At 58.1% G+C, this 15,040-nt stretch overlaps 1 protein-coding gene across 1 annotated transcript; it reads left to right on the forward strand.

The window, feature by feature from the left end:
• The first annotated feature begins 391 nt into the window (after positions 1–391).
• On the forward strand, positions 392–4,091 carry SNAI1 (snail family transcriptional repressor 1). The gene is made up of 3 exons (XM_005502726.4): positions 392–545; positions 1,094–1,597; positions 2,884–4,091. Exons 1-3 carry the CDS (start codon positions 467–469, stop codon positions 3,063–3,065), a joined length of 765 nt encoding a protein of 254 aa, XP_005502783.2. The 5' UTR covers positions 392–466; the 3' UTR covers positions 3,066–4,091.
• Positions 4,092–15,040: the final 10,949 nt, after the last annotated feature.

The following is a 15,040-nucleotide window of genomic DNA, read 5'->3' on the forward strand; positions in this document are numbered from 1 at the left end:
GATCACTCGCTTGGCACGGCGCCTTGCTGCAGGTGTCCCCGGCTCGGGCTCAGAGCCCGTGGGTCTGTCGCACGGCTCCTTGCCTGGAGCACCGGCCGGTCCCCGCGGGGAGCGCGGCACAAGGACACATTCGGGAGAGAAGCCAGAAACGGCTCATTCATCGTCACCGTCACCAGCAGCAGCACCAGCGAGTTTTCCACGCCGGACACCCGGGCGCGCACCGCAGGCGCCGAGCCCCGCGGACCGCCCCACGGCTCGGCCCGGCCCCACGGCTCGGCCCGGCCCCCGGCGGCCGCGGGGCCGACACCTGCCGGGCGCCCGCCCCGCCCGGCCCATTGGCTCCGGGCCCCGGGGGCGGCCCCGCACCGCCCCCCCGCCCCCGCGCCGCCCCCCGGGCCCCGGGCCCATATCAGCGGGCTCGGCGGCGCGGCGGCTCCGCAGCGGGCGGCGGCGGCGGGGCAGCACCATGCCGCGCTCCTTCCTGGTGAAGAAGCACTTCTCGGCCAGCAAGAAGCCCAACTACAGCGAGCTGGAGAGCCAGGCCGGTGCGTGGACAGGGCGCGGCGGGACGGGCATCCCCGCGCACGTGGGGCGCTCCGTGGGCTCCGGTGCGGGATCGCGGGTGGATGGGTGGCTGATGGACTTCTTGCAGGAGTGTTGTTTTCAGTTTTCTGCATCTCGAGTGGGACGGGGCGCGGGATCTCCCCTGTCCTGGGGTGTGGAGCTGCCCCCTCGTACCCCCATGGGATGCGCACGGGTGTGCGGGGAGCTCCCTGTGATTGGGGGTGGGCAGGAGCGCGGGGTCCCATTTACCTCATTCTTCGCAACAGGGCGGGTAGGGGCTCTGAGCCTCACTGGGGTGGGGTGTCCTTTACCTTTACCCTGCAGTGGGCTGGGACTCTGAGCGCCCGTGGGGTGGGCTGGGGTCCCTTTGCCCCTCCGGCTCTGGGGTGGGGAGTGGGGCGCCATGGGATGGCCTGGGATCGGGTCCTATTGCTCTTGAGTGCAGAACACCCGGGGTGGGTTGGGGTCCCCTTGCCCCCATTCCCACGGGGAGCATCGGGCCCCCGCTGAGCGCCGCCTCCTCCCGCAGTGCTGGCTGCCCCGCTGTTGTATGAGACGTGCCCGCTGCCCGTCATCCCCCCGCCTGAGGTGCTCGGCCCTGGCGCCTACTACCCGCCGCTGGTGTGGGATGCGGGGCTGCTCTCCAGCCTCTTCCCGGGTGGCCCAGGCAGCGAGGCAGCGGGTGGCGCGTCCCCTGCCCTGGACCTGACTGCGCTCTCCAGCGAGGAGGATGAAGGCAAGAGCTCGGGGCCCCCCAGCCCAGCTTCAGCCCCCGCTGCCGCCGAGCGCTTCCGCTGCGCCCAGTGTGCCAAGGCTTACTCCACCTTCGCCGGGCTCTCCAAGCACAAGCAATTGCACTGCGACGCCCAGGCCAGGAAATCCTTCAGCTGCAAGTACTGCGAGAAGGAGTATGTGAGCCTGGGGGCTCTCAAGATGCACATCCGGAGCCACACGCTGCCCTGCGTCTGCAAGATGTGCGGAAAGGCCTTCTCCCGGCCCTGGCTGCTGCAGGGCCACATCCGGACGCACACCGGTAATGTCGGCTCTTGCCCCCTCCCTCCCTCCCTTATCGCTTCCCGCTTCCCAGCTCTGTGGCCCCCAGCGAATCGGTGGGCCAGGTGTTATCTGGGAAGATAAGGGCTTCCCAAACCCCCTTGGCACATCTCTCTGAAATGTCCTTTAAATATCCTCTTGGCTGGAACTGAGCGCGGGGTCAAGGCTCAGCTCGTAAATCTGTGCGGCTGCCCTTAGTGCCGTGCCTGCCCACGAGCCAGCCCATCGGCCACGGTGTGACGGTGCACGCTTCGGCTCAATTGCATGAATTGGAGCCGTGAGACTGCTGGAGCGCTCTCTCCCTGTGCGCCGTCATGCCCGAATCATCCCTCCCTGCCCGCACCAAACGCTCCCAGCTGGGCTCCAGAGCCCGGGCAGCGCCCCAGACCAGCTGCCCACCACTGTGGCCTCCGACCAGCCACCCCGCTCAGCAGCGGCGAGCTGGGCTCAAAGCACACCCGCTGCCGAGCTGCGCCGCGGCCAGGCCCAGCAGAGCCGGCGGGCAGGTGCAGGGGCACGGGGCCGGCCACCCCTGCACCTGTTGGCGCGGGTCAGGGTGCCGCAGCTGCAGCCCACCCCGCTGCCGCGGCCGCCCGTACAATGCATCTCCCGAGCATCCTTTGTGGGGCGGCGGGGATAGTGTAATTGTTACTTGGCACTGATTTCACACCCTCTTAACGTGCTAAAGATGGTGGCTGAAGGAAGCTGGGAAGACTTAATTGTGCTTTCCAAATTGAGCATACACATTTGTTTCCTCCAAAAGAGTCTTTCTGGGAGGAATTCGCCCTGGCCAGGCTTTTCAATGTGAGCAGGGCGGGAGAAGGGGGAGCGTGGGGTTCGGCGGAGGAAATAGCTATACTCACCCTGGAGCTGGCGCCTTTCAGCCGCTGCCTGCTATGATATAATTAACACGTAGTGCTTGGCTTTCCTGCCGCTCTGCAAACAGTTCACTTGGCTCCAGGCGGGAGGCGAATATCATCTCTTCGTTTGTATGTGCAACTGCCTTGCTGCTTGCAGATGTTTCCAGCATTAGTTTTCCGTGGCTCATAGGAGAGGTTTTTCTGGGAGTAGGAAATTCCCAAGTCCGTGGCTTTCCCCGAAGGGAATGCTGTACATACCTCACCCAGCCTTCCCTCTGAACAATAACAGCCAGCACTTCTTTTCACTGTGCTCTTCACAAACTTTGGCTAATGAATGGCTCCTTCTTTGATATTCCCCATGTGTTGATGCACTGGTTAATTGGGAGTGTTTCTCTTTGTCCCATAGGTGAAAAGCCCTTTTCCTGTACACACTGCAACCGGGCCTTTGCTGACCGCTCTAATCTTCGAGCCCACCTGCAGACCCATTCAGATGTAAAGAAGTACCAATGCAAAACCTGCTCCCGGACTTTCTCCCGAATGTCCCTGCTCCACAAGCACCAAGAGACAGGATGTTCTGGCTCTCGCTGAGGACTGCGCTCCTCCAGGCCTCTCACCACGCAGATACCTATATCATAAATAGTTTCTATAGGAGTTAGTTTCCTGCGTCGCCATCGCAGTGTGCACCGGGCTGGACGCGGCTACTCCAGCCCTCGAGACCCTCACACTCCTCACTCGGTGCCTCCTGTGCAATGCCTGATCCTTCCCCCGTCCCGGCGCCTGACGGTGCAGGATTGGACTTTGGTGCAAAGCGTGGGTGGTAAAGCGAGTGCACGCAAGCCGGGGGTGCAGCCCCGAGCCTGCCCGGCTGCTGCCGCAGCCCCCCAGCAGGTGCCCCCGCTTGCGGGGCACTCAGCACCTTGCAGGGTTGGACCTGCACCCTGGCCCCGCTGCCGGTATCAAACATTGTGACCATGTAGCTTTGGGGAGGGGGGGTTGAGGGTTTTTTATGTTTTTTGTTTTTTTTTTTTTTTTACCATAACCACTTGGTAACTTTTAAGAACCAATATTTTTTTAATGAAGGACAAAATGTTAGCCCCCACCCTGAGTGTATATATGCTGCCTGTAGAAGGTGTAACTATGCAATAATACAGTATCCCTGTAGTTGTGAAGCAGCTGCTTCTCCCCAGCACAATGACAATTTGCAATGCCTGCGAGATTAACAGTGTCCATAAAAGGCATGGGTAGCCATTTCAAACGCCAACCCTGTTTACAGAGCAGCTATGCACTCAAGCACCTGTTAATATGACTCTTAACAACTGCTTTTCAAGAGAACTGTGACTAATAGCAGGCACTTGTCAGCCGATACAATGGTGGCCTGTCCCAAGGCTGCCCATCGACAGGTGTGTGCCAAAAGCCCTATTTATGGGTATTGACAGGTGCCTCCTGAATGCATCTTTCTTTGGACATTGTTTTCATGGAATCATTACAAAGAGGATGTTTACATTTCAAAGGTACACTGGTATTTATATTTTTGTGCCACAATTTTGTACTGATGAAACTTTTTATATAATTATATACAGTTTATTGATATTCAATAAAATGGTTAATTTATAATCGGGTTTTGTGGGGGCTTAGGGTGAAAATGCAGCAGTGGGTGGGGAGTGGTGCAGGGACGGGGGTGCTGGACTTGGCTCCCCTGCTCTCCGGCTGCAGGTGAAGGGCAAGTGGCATTTGCAGGAGGGATCTGCAGAGCAGTTGTCTCTGTGGGAAGGAAAAGGCAGGCTGAGTCAGTTCCTGCCCGAGGGCTGGGGAAGGGGCAGCTGTGTGGGATGCAGCTGGGGTCGGGCTGCTGGGGTGCAGGGGATCTCCCTGGCTCTGCGCAGGAAAGCGCGAGGTCTTGTCCTGTCCCTCCCAGCCTGCCCGACTGGGTGCTGCCTTCCCACCGCACACTGGAGCACCCGTCACCCCGTGTCCCTGAGCACTCCCCGGGGAGCAGGTGGGTGCTGCAGCACCGGGGCTGCCTCGCTGGGGTGCTGGGGCTGTCTCTGGCTTTTGGCAAGCTCCAGAGCCTCCCCGGGGCTGGCTAAAGCAGCCGGCACCTCTTTGAGTTGAGCCCTTGGGTGGGTGACCCGATGTGGGTGGTGTGGCAGTGGAGGTGACACATTCTGTTGTCACCACAGAGCCTTTCAGCAAGCACAGGTGCAGTTGTTCCCTGCATGCCACAGCCGGGAGAGCACAGAGGGACAGGTACTCGGGGATACCAGGTACCTGCTGCTAGGATTTCTGTAATGAAACTGTCCCAATGCCCCAAGCCACCTGCCTTGCACCTTCCCAGCAAGTCTGAATTTGGGGTGCTTCAGGGGCAGTGCAGCTGGTCTTGTCACCTGCCTCCCCCAGGGGCTGGGATTTTGTCCTTCTCCCACATTCCCTTGGTTCCATCTCTGGGACATTGCTTTTAGCTGGGAAGAAAAGTGCAGCTCCCAGCACTCATGCACCCCGGCTTGCTGGGTCTGGCTCCCAGGGGCTGTAACGGAGCGGGAAGATGTGTGTGGCTGTAAAATCGAGCAGAGCTGCTGCTCGGCCCTTCTTTAATTAAGAGCTCACCCGGTATAAACTGCCTTTCCCAGCCGAGCTGGACTCATTACTTGATTATTAAGCGGGGCAGGAAGTTTTGGGGTTGCTCTCGTGTGTGCTTTTTTCTTCCTTTTCCCAACAGGAAGCGGGGGAGGGGCACTAATGACTTTCAGCTTTCCATCCATAAAATCCTAGAGCCGCAAAAGGAGCTAAATAGTTAAAACAAAGACCAATTTTGAGAACAGACCACCTGCAGGCGCTGGGAAGGAGGGTCGAGGAGCGGGTAAGCGGGGAGCAGGAGCGGCCCAGCGGTGCTTGCCGGGGGGCGGCACAGGCTGTCCCCCCAGCCTGGTTGATGTTGTCTTTGCGGATCTGACATGCAGGAGCCCTGGGTTGCTGCTCGGTTTAGGGCCTTGCAGCGTCCATCAAACCGCACCTTACATGCTGTACTTTACCCCCATCCATGCATGTCACGGCTGCCACCCATCTGGATGGGGACCTGTCACCGCATCATTCAGGCTGGTGCTTCATCCTCATGCTGGCGCTTCATCCTCATGCTGGCACCCACCGGGGAACGCTGCCAGCTCGCTCTCAATGGCCTTTGACTAACACTGGTTAGGCAGGCGATGAGAGCTGTGAGAAACCTCCTCCTTAGTAATCTTTCCTGCTCTCCCTTGTGCTCCTGGCTTTGTGCAGAGCCTGGCTGGGACGCAAGGCTTTCAGAGAGAAGGTATAAAACGGGTGGAGGACAGCCTAGGCTCCGACCGACAAATCCCGCTGGCATTCAAACACAAATGCAGCCTTGAAACACTGGGAAAAAAAAGAAATGCTGCCTGTTCTGAATCACAAAAGAGCAGCCCATGGCACTTGGGCTGCTGCTGCATCTGCTCCCTGCCCGAGCACCCTGCACCCGGGACCCACGGGGGACCCATGGGGGACCCACGGGGGACCCACGGCCGCTCCGTGCTGTCCCGCAGCTCGGGGTGGTGCCTCTGACCTCCTCAGGTTATGCCCAGGGCTGCACCAGCTGCTGCCCCATCACAGGTGATGGATGTGGCCCAGGTCCCTCCTCTTCTGACTGGCTGCTCATTTTCCTTTCTCCACCGAGGGCTGTTGGGGTGAGCAGAGGGCTGGGGCCCACGGCAAGGACACCTTCGTGTCCAGCCAAAACGTGCTGCAGACGTGGGCCATGCCCTCTGTCCTTTCTCCACCCTCATACACCTCTGGGGCTCTGTGGCAGAGAATTGCACCTGGAACCTGGGCCTAAGGATGAGTTGCAATTGCTTTTTCATTTCAGTTTCAGAAGGAAACCCTCCAGCGCAGCTTCCCTGGCAGCAACAACAGCTGGCAGCAGTGTCGTGGTCCCCTGCCCCTCGCCCCCTGCGCTTGCCTGGGCAACGGATGCTGCACGGCAAAGCCAGAGGCTTCATGGCGAAACCTCTGCGGTTTTTCTCCTTGTTTTTTCCTCCTCTCTGTTTTAATGCCACAGGAACTAAACAAACCATAAAGCTCGGCAGCCCGGCCATTTCATCCAGGTAACGCGGGCTGCAGTTTGGGCAATGGGGGTGGCGGAGGCGGGGGGACAGCCGGCGATTAAACTGGAGGAACCATTTGGTGACCACCTTGTGTGACCATCTGTAACAGATTACGGTGTCAGTGCTCGTAAAAGCCGGGATTCAATCAAGCGCCCGGCAGGTAGCGGGGCCCCGCTGGCAGGGCTGCGGTGCCGGGGTGCGGGCTGTGCCGGCTCCGCGCTGCCGCGCTCCCCGGGCAGCGGCACGGCCACGGCAGCCAGCGTTTGAACTCCGCCGTTTAATTTCCACGGACCTCCACAGGACCTTTAAAGAAGCACGTACGTCCCCTCGGCTTCTGGAGCCCTTTCAAAGGCTTCGGGGAAACCACAAAGTGTCTTTTCTTCCCAAGCAGGAGTAGTTCCTTCTCCCCGTCCCTGACTCAATGCAGAATTCCGGGTGTTTGGGGGGCAGAGAGCTGGGGCAGACCCACACGGAGATACCGGGTTAAAAAGGGCTTTAAGGCTTCCATGATGCTGTTTGAAATCATCCTGTCTCTGCGAGCATCTGGAGTGTCCCAGAGAGCAGGAGAAGGGAAGCGGGTGCATTACAGGCACCTTTGCAAGGGCTGAGTTTCATCTGCTTGGTGATTTGGGGGCTGTAGTTCCCAAAACCGCCTTTTGCACCCCTTTCTGTCCCCGCATCTCCCGAGGATGGGCACGGGGCGTGCCTGGCCCTGGTGCAGTAAGGGTGAAGAGCAGCTCCAAGACAAGCGCACCCAAAGTCCTTGGCAAACCCCCCATGGGGCATTCAGGCATTGAGAAGAGGAAAGAGGGAAAAAGAAGGAGGACTGGGAAGTGTTTAAACACAAGGAACATGCCGAACCTGTTTCAGAGAGAAATGTTCTCTTCATGGCCTCCTGGATCCCCGCAGCCTCCAGAGGAGAGTTTCCAGCATCTGAGTGTGCAGCCCAGGAGAAGGCAGCCAAAGCTCAGCCCCTACCAAGTGTAGCAGCCTAATTCTTCTTTTGGCTCTTACCTTACCTAGAAAAAGCTGAATAAACAAACAGAAACCAGGCAGGATCCAGGGAAAGACCCGTTATTAAAACCAGTCACTGGCTGGCTGTTTCTGATTTGGGGAAGGGACTGACCGGAGCTCCGTGGCAGGAGCCGGGATGGCTCATGAGGCAATTGGCAGAGACAACACAGGTTTCCCACCTGAGACACCTGGGACCGCGGGAGGCCTTGGGCAGCGTGTGTGCCTGTTGTTGGCTGGACAAGGAGGGCAGCAGGTGCCAGGGCAGGGCTCAGCAAGCCCCTGTCAACAGGCAGTCCTGCCGAAAGCCTCTGTCCATTAACAGTTCTCCATAAGGAGCTGGGTTCACAAACAAGCTGCAGGTGTAGCTATTGTTTTTTCCAGCTCTGGGCTATAGACACAAGCAATAATCTCAAATTAATCTTTAATCAGATGATGAACTGGTAGTGTGGGGCCGGGGGTTGCGAGACTTCCCACGGAGACAAAGAGCACGACAAATACAGAGGGAGGGAGCCCAGGAGACCTGGGGAAGGGACGCGAGGCTGTTGGAATAAAATACAGATGGTTTTGCCTCGCAGATGCAGGTGGTCTGGGTTGCAGCACCACTGCGGTCTTGCTGCCAGCTGTACTCACCTTGCCAAGGGCATCGCCTCTCGCTGGCCACGCTGCCTGCGAGTCCCTCCCTGCCTGCCCCTGTGCCAACGGGGCCGGGGACGATGCCCATCGCAGGCTGTGCCGTGCGCTGGAGAAGCATCAGCCACCTGCAAAACAGCGCAAGTGTGCACCTCGCTGCCTTGAAAAACAGGCTGTAAATCCCTCCTGTGTGAAGGGAGCATAAACTCCTCATCCCAAGCAAGTGACGCAGCTCCGCTCACCCTGCAGGGTTGAGAAACACCTTCTCGGGCTGTGTCACCCTCCAACTATTTATGTCCCCTGCACAAATGTTGTGGCTGTGGCCGGCGGGAGGACAGGCAGCGCCCAGCTGTCCTCGCAAGGCTTTGGGGAAACACGAGGGGATGGACAGGCCAAGTACTGTCGTGGGATAAATGGTTGTTTCTCTTTCGCTCTCAGCTGGTCCCAGCGATGGGGAGAGCTTTGGGGGCCGCTGCTGCAGGCAGGTGGGAGATGCTGAGCAAACATCCTGGAGCAGCCACGGAGACCCTCCGCAGAGACACCCCAGCACTTCATAACCGCTCTGGTAATGGCAGTGGGGTAAAAATGAAAGCCATGAAGCCGTTATGTTTAATTTCCTCACCTGGGGATGAGCAATGTGGCACAAGGGACCCAAGCGCTCACAGCAGTGACCTGTGTCCTCCCCACAATACGATGTGCAGGAGTTACCAGCCTGCGCCGACGGCTTCACAATAGCAATGCTGTGCTGTAACTTATTGGAGATCTGCCTAGAAAATCATCAGAAAGTATTTTAAATCCAGCATAACATACATATTTATGGATCACCTTCTGTTTTACTGGGCTCCCTGAAAGCAATGCGGGGCCTGTTTTACTTTTCTCAATAAAAAGGCTCACATTTCACATGTGAGGAGATTGGCGTCTCCTGAGCTAATTAATCCGGGTTCCCCTCCACCTCCGCATTTTCCACGCAGGGTTATGCTGGCGACACTTTGTCTCTGGCCGCTCCGGCGAGGACGGTGCAGCACATTAAGGCTGCTTTGCTGGCGATGTGCTGGAGGCAGAGCGGGGCAAGGCGAGGAAGTGGTGGTGTGTCACGGCACAGAGTCATGGACTGTTATAAAGAGCTTCAAGGGCCTGCATTATGTCATTACTCAATTAGCCTGTTGGTAATAGCACTTCATTAGAGAGACAGTTCCTATTCACTGGCCCTAATCCACTTTCTAAAGGCAGGGCTGGAGCCATTGATCGCTTTTCCTGCTTTCCCGATGAGGCAGAAAGTGGGTTTGGAGAGTGGCCCTGCGGCGGGCAGGGAGGAGCTGTGCCAGAGCAGCCCCCCAAAAACTGAGATGGGGACAACAGCTTGGGGATGTGCAGGGTGCACCTGCCCTGCTCACCCACCTCAGAAATCACGCTGTCAACCAGGGAACAAAACAGTTTTGGTGTCAAACCACAGGGGACCGTAGCTTGGGACACGAGCCCTCCTCACCCGGCTGGACCTGGCGGGTGAGCCGGTGCCGGGGATGCTCCTGGGGAACCGGCCGTGGGGAAGGGCACTGCTTGCCCAGCCTGCTCCTCTCTGCGGTCCAGGGTGGGGGCGGAAAGGAAAGCTACTGTTTTAATTGATTTTTTCCTTTTTTTTTTCTCCTTTCTGCCCCCCCGACCCGCTCCCTCCGCTCTGTGACACGCAGGGCGCAGTGGAAACTGCAGCAGGGTAGGAAGTGGCGCGAGAGCCGCGCGCAGGAAACCGATGTGTGTCAGGAAAAGATGTCAGCGCCGGCGGCGGGACCGAGAGGCCAACAGCTGGAGCTGCCCCCACCCTGCCCCGCGACTCACGGCAAGAGGGGCAGGAAGAAAAACGGAGCCCTTCCCCTATAAATATAGGTATCTGCTTCCATTGGAGGCGGTGATGGAGCAAACCCAGAGGTGCTGGGAGCTCCCAGCCAGCGCAGAGTTGCCCAGCTGGGGCCGCCAAGTGTTCTGCGTGTCCCGACCACCCCGCTGGCTTCAAAGCCAGGGGGGTCCTGTGCCCCGCAGGGACCTGGTCCCCCAAATCCATCAACCATGACAGCCAGAGCATCCTCAGCTACGGCCCCAGTGGGACACCAGCCCAGCCCACCTCCTCCTTCCCCGGGGTGTCCGTCAGGCACATGTCCCCTTCATGCCACACTTTTGGAGGAGCATTTTCCTTCTCCCTTAAAAAATAATCACTGCTCAGACTTCAGAAAGGTGCAGTCTAAGCACAGAAGTTATTTTAGGTCAAAAGAAGTACCGGGGTAGGAAAGTTGATTGCCCTGGTTACAGCAGCTGCTGTCTGTGATCAGTATCATCCAGATTTCCCCACCTCAAACCTCACCTTACAACAACAGCCTTCCATCGTCACTGCCACAAGGCTGAAGGGCAGAAATGTGGGGCCCCTGTCTGCCGGAAGAATTAATAGTTATAAGTACTTGTGACTCAGGTGAGGGCCCCAAGGCCAGTTTTTTACCACGGTAGATGGCAACTGGTTTTCTGAGCATCCCAGGAGCCAAAACAATGGCTGGCATGTGCCCGGGGGACCGGGACTGTGGTCCTCGCCACCTGCGCGGGAGGAAGGGAAGGCTGGAGCGTCACACACCATCACCCATTGGAAAATCCAAATCCTCCATGATAGAAGCAAACACCTTGTTTTCATACAAACCCTTTTGCCATTTCACAATACTGGCTAATTTTCTCTGAAAGGAAATAGCTGTCCCATAAATAAAGGAAGGTGGGAGGGAGCGTGGGGGAGGCCGCGAGCACGGGCGAGGCGGATGCAGAAAGCTTTTCCCGGCGTGCTGCAGCTCACGGCCGAGGATAACATCAGTGAGGGGAAGAGCAGAGGGTCCAAGGTGCACACGCGTGCCAAGGAGCTGCTCACATGTGGCCACGCCTGGGGCACCCCCAGATCTCCCCGTGTCACCCTCTGAGCATCCTCCCCGTGTGCATCCCCCCTGGTGGCAGGTCCAGCGTGGGGGGGTGCTGAGAGCGGTCCCCACGGTGAGCCTTGTGTACACAGCCCCAAGCCAGGGCTCCCGGGCACCCGGAGCTCTTTTTGACCTGCAGTAGGAGGTTCAAATGGGGGGGACCCGCAAAACCACCTAATGGCACTGGATGAGGGCAGGCTGGCAGCGCAGGGAACAGCTGGGCAGGTGCAGGTGTCACATCCCAGCTCTGACACCAGCTACATCCTCGGTCATGGCACATCATCTCCACTCTCTTCCATGCACAGTGGGGAACATCATAGCACAGCTGCAGCCGTAAGGAGCTCTCTGAGCCTGGCAACAGGGAGCTGGTGTGCCCAGCAGACAAACCAGGACACGAGAAGGGGCACCAGGACCCTCCTGGGGGACCCTCACCAGCAGCCCCACGGGGAGGCTGGGGACCCATGGGCTGGGGCTCAGCTGGCTGCGGGATCGGCTCTGCTGGCCTGGCCTCAGCACTGAGCCATTAAAACCAGCTCTAGTTGTATCTCTCTAGCCCACAGCCCCTTTTTCAAAACCAAGCTGCGATGCGAATGAATTATCTCTCTTCATTTTCATTTTCCCTCTGTCTCTGCTGCTGGCAAATTAACAGCTTCCCTCCATGCCAAACAGTCTGCAGTTTATCTCCTGAAGCACAAGTTTCACTCCCAATCTGCACTGGGGAAACTTAAAGTAATTGCAGAGAACTATTCTGAAAGGGATCCAGCAGTAAAGAAGTGAAATAAATAAGGACCATATGCACCACGCCAGTCAGAGGTGCCGCACAAAGATGGTCTCGTTCGAAGTGCTCACCCAGCTGAGCGGTGCAGCTCACCTGCCCCGCACACAGCGCCCTGCTCTGCCGCAGGAGCTTCCTCCAGGGGGTTTGCAGTGCCCGGAGCTGGCTGACCGGGTTTGCAGACTGAGTTCTGCAGGCATGCTTGCCAGGTATCTTTTTCCCAGGGTTTAACTGGCTCTTGGTTAAGGATGGAGAAGAGAGCTGGTTGTTAACCTGGGGAGCTGCCACCAGCCGATATGTAAACCGGCATCTGGGCACAACATGGAGGGAAGGATTTCCAATGTGCCCTGAAGACTTTTCACAAGGGCCCCATTTGCTGTTGGGCTGCATGGGGTGTTCCCAACACATTCTCATTCTATCTAAGGCAGAGACTTGAGCTTCAGCAGCTGTGCCAGGCTTGGCTGCTTTGCTTCCTGTGACCCATTTTCCCCCATTAAATGGGGTGCAGACCCCATGAGGTCTGTCAGCGCCCAGCCAGGCTCCTGGTGCTGGGCCTGGGGTGCTCTGCTGAGCAGGATCCAGCCCAGCCCTGCACCACAAAGTTCTGCCGTGGCCTCGGTGGCTCTCTGAGGGAGGGCAGAGGTGAATGCAAAGCATTGCCTAAAGCAAATGACACCGGGACCTTTGATCCCTGCGCAGTACAGTCCTGCCTGGTCATGCACATGTATTTTGGGTCCCAGCTTGGTCCCCATTAGCGAGGGCAGTGCTCAGCTCCACTGGGGCAGCCAGCCCCATCCCTCCCTGCCGGGAGAGGCAGCAGCCGAAGGCTCATCCTGCAGCCACCTTCACCCCATCCCTGCTTTACATCAAGGAGCCCCAGTGCAGATCAAAGCACTCTGAGGTTTTCTTTGCACAGTCTGAAGTGCTCTCAGAGGGCGACACGCTGCTGTCAGCAGCCCCCGGCCGCGGGGACAGGGTTATCCCCATCACAGCCACCTCCTTATCACACTTGGTCAGGTCTGTGGACCTTTGTCATTTCTCGGCACCACGCTCCCACACCAGCTCCCACCCTGGTGCCTGGGTTTGCAGAGCTCCCCTGCCCCTCGCTAGTGCTGCTGGGTCTCCTCTTGCTCGGCATTGCCTGCTCTTGCCCATGGATGGAGGGTGATGGCAGCGCTTGGCACAGCGGTGGTGACTGCCACAGGGTGGGAGCTGGGGGGGTGACATTGCGCGGCCCCTGCTTGGGGGTCATAATGTGCTTGTACGCCTGTTAACACTGAGCACTGGGGAAAACACTGTGATCAGACAGAAAGAAGGAAAATACTAATGGCTAATGCTTCCAAAAGTAATTTGGGGAGCCTCACTTTAGAAAGCCAAAATTGAGATTCCTTGAAGAGGCTGTTTTCCAGATGCTTCTCCAAAATGTCTGGAGGAGTTATTCGTCATTTGGCACCAGCAGCGTTTGCCGTTTCTCTGAGCTGTGGCTGGGAACTGCTAGTTAAGATGCCTGCCTGGCGCTGGGGCTGCACATCACCGAGCGGCGAGGAGTCGGCTGGCAAAACCCTCCGGCTTTGGATGGCTCAGGCTGTGCCAGCAACACCGGGCTCGCGTTACCCCGCGCTTGGGATGTCACCATGAGCGAGGTTTCTGAAAATAGCCCCTGGCACCCCTCCATGCTGCCGGGCCAGGACAGGCATCTCCAAGACTTGCTTCCAGCTTCCCAGTGGGAAGAGGAGCCTGTCCCCTCCACCCCGCTCCCTCTGCCGAGGGCAGAGACCCCCGCACTGCTCCCAGCCCCACGGCCCGGCCGACGGCCACGCTGACACAGCCTGCCTATATAAAATTAGCACCCTGGCAGGAGGCTGCGAGGGGAAACCTGCCCTGGGCGGCCGCAATGGGAAGCAGATGCTTGGTGATTAAGCCCACATGCGCAGTAGGAGCGGGGCTGCGGTGCCCAGGCCAGGGCCGGGGCACGTGCTGGAGCGAAGGCTGTTTGGGCAGGGACAGCCTGGCTTCTGCTGGCCAGGGCTGGGGACAGCTGCTGGGATGGAGCCACCAGAGCTGCCTCTGTCCCTTCTGCATGTCCCTGCGTGATGCTCGGGGTGGAAATGTTCCTAGCCCAAGCGCAGCTCTCCTGATGGAAGTGTCCCACACTTGCAGGAGCCAAACTGGACTTTTTGGGCTCCATCAAGCCGAGAGGATTGTGTGAGATGAGGGCCAGGGAGCTGCATCCTGACAGCTTGTGATGCCAGGGATGAAGCAGCCAAGGCCGGGAGGGTGAGCAGAGATCATCCTCCTGGAGAAGTGAACCCAGCACAAGTGCTGTTTGCAGATCATTTGGAGGAACAAGCACCAGGCTGCAGCTGGCAGCTCAGTTCCACAAACCTTCCCCCTCCATTCAGCCCCCGGCCACCAAAATACCGTATCTCTTCCCTGCGGAAAGGGACGCAGTGAAGTTGCAAAGTGCAGGGGCTGGTGACCCCAGCCAGGCCTCTCCTGCCCGGCCGTGTCGGGAGGTGCAGAGAAAAGGTGTTGGTTTGCCTTCTGCAGTCGCTGTCTGGAGAGTTGAAAGCCCAGCACCGAATAAGTCATGTAACCCGAGAGCGATTTTCTAGATAAGATCTAGGGAAAAGGGGGGGAGATTGCAAGGTCAGGTCATGGGGGTCCTGCTGACCCCTCCGAACGCCAGCCCGGGACCCCAGCGCCGGCAGGATGCTCATTGGCATTGCTGGCTTCATTTCTTCTCATTTTCTTCCCTTTCATGGTTTTGTCTCTGAAGGGGAGAAGTCCCCACTTATCTCCTGCCCTCTCCAGCCTCCCCAGCGTGGTTTCTCCAGCCTTGCAATAAGGGATGGCCATTTCTGTTTCTTCTCAAGACATTTTTCCACCCACCCTCTCTGGCTCTGGTGGGAATTGTCAGCTTCAAGATAACAAGAAGGATGAATTGTTCGTACAGGATGTTGCATGAAGCCCAAGTGCTATTTGCAGGCAATTTTAATAAGTAATAATAAGGAGAGAGAACTCCAAAGGAAGTAACCTGGTACAGCAGACAAGGCAGATTTATCAAGGCAGGGAGGAAATACTCCCCAGAAA

Source organism: Columba livia, chromosome 16 (genome assembly GCF_036013475.1).
Source record: "Columba livia isolate bColLiv1 breed racing homer chromosome 16, bColLiv1.pat.W.v2, whole genome shotgun sequence".
Lineage (NCBI taxonomy): Eukaryota > Metazoa > Chordata > Aves > Columbiformes > Columbidae > Columba > Columba livia.

What these genes read in the sequence shown, in the direction of transcription:
- SNAI1 (XM_005502726.4), top strand. Translation starts at nt 467, where the DNA reads ATGCCGCGCTCCTTCCTGGTGAAGAAGCACTTCTCGGCCAGCAAGAAG. An exon ending in CGAGCTGGAGAGCCAGGCCG is followed by an intron (nt 546 to 1,093) that starts GTGCGTGGACAG and finishes CTCCTCCCGCAG; the next exon opens with TGCTGGCTGCCCCGCTGTTG. An exon ending in CCACATCCGGACGCACACCG is followed by an intron (nt 1,598 to 2,883) that starts GTAATGTCGGCT and finishes TTTGTCCCATAG; the next exon opens with GTGAAAAGCCCTTTTCCTGT.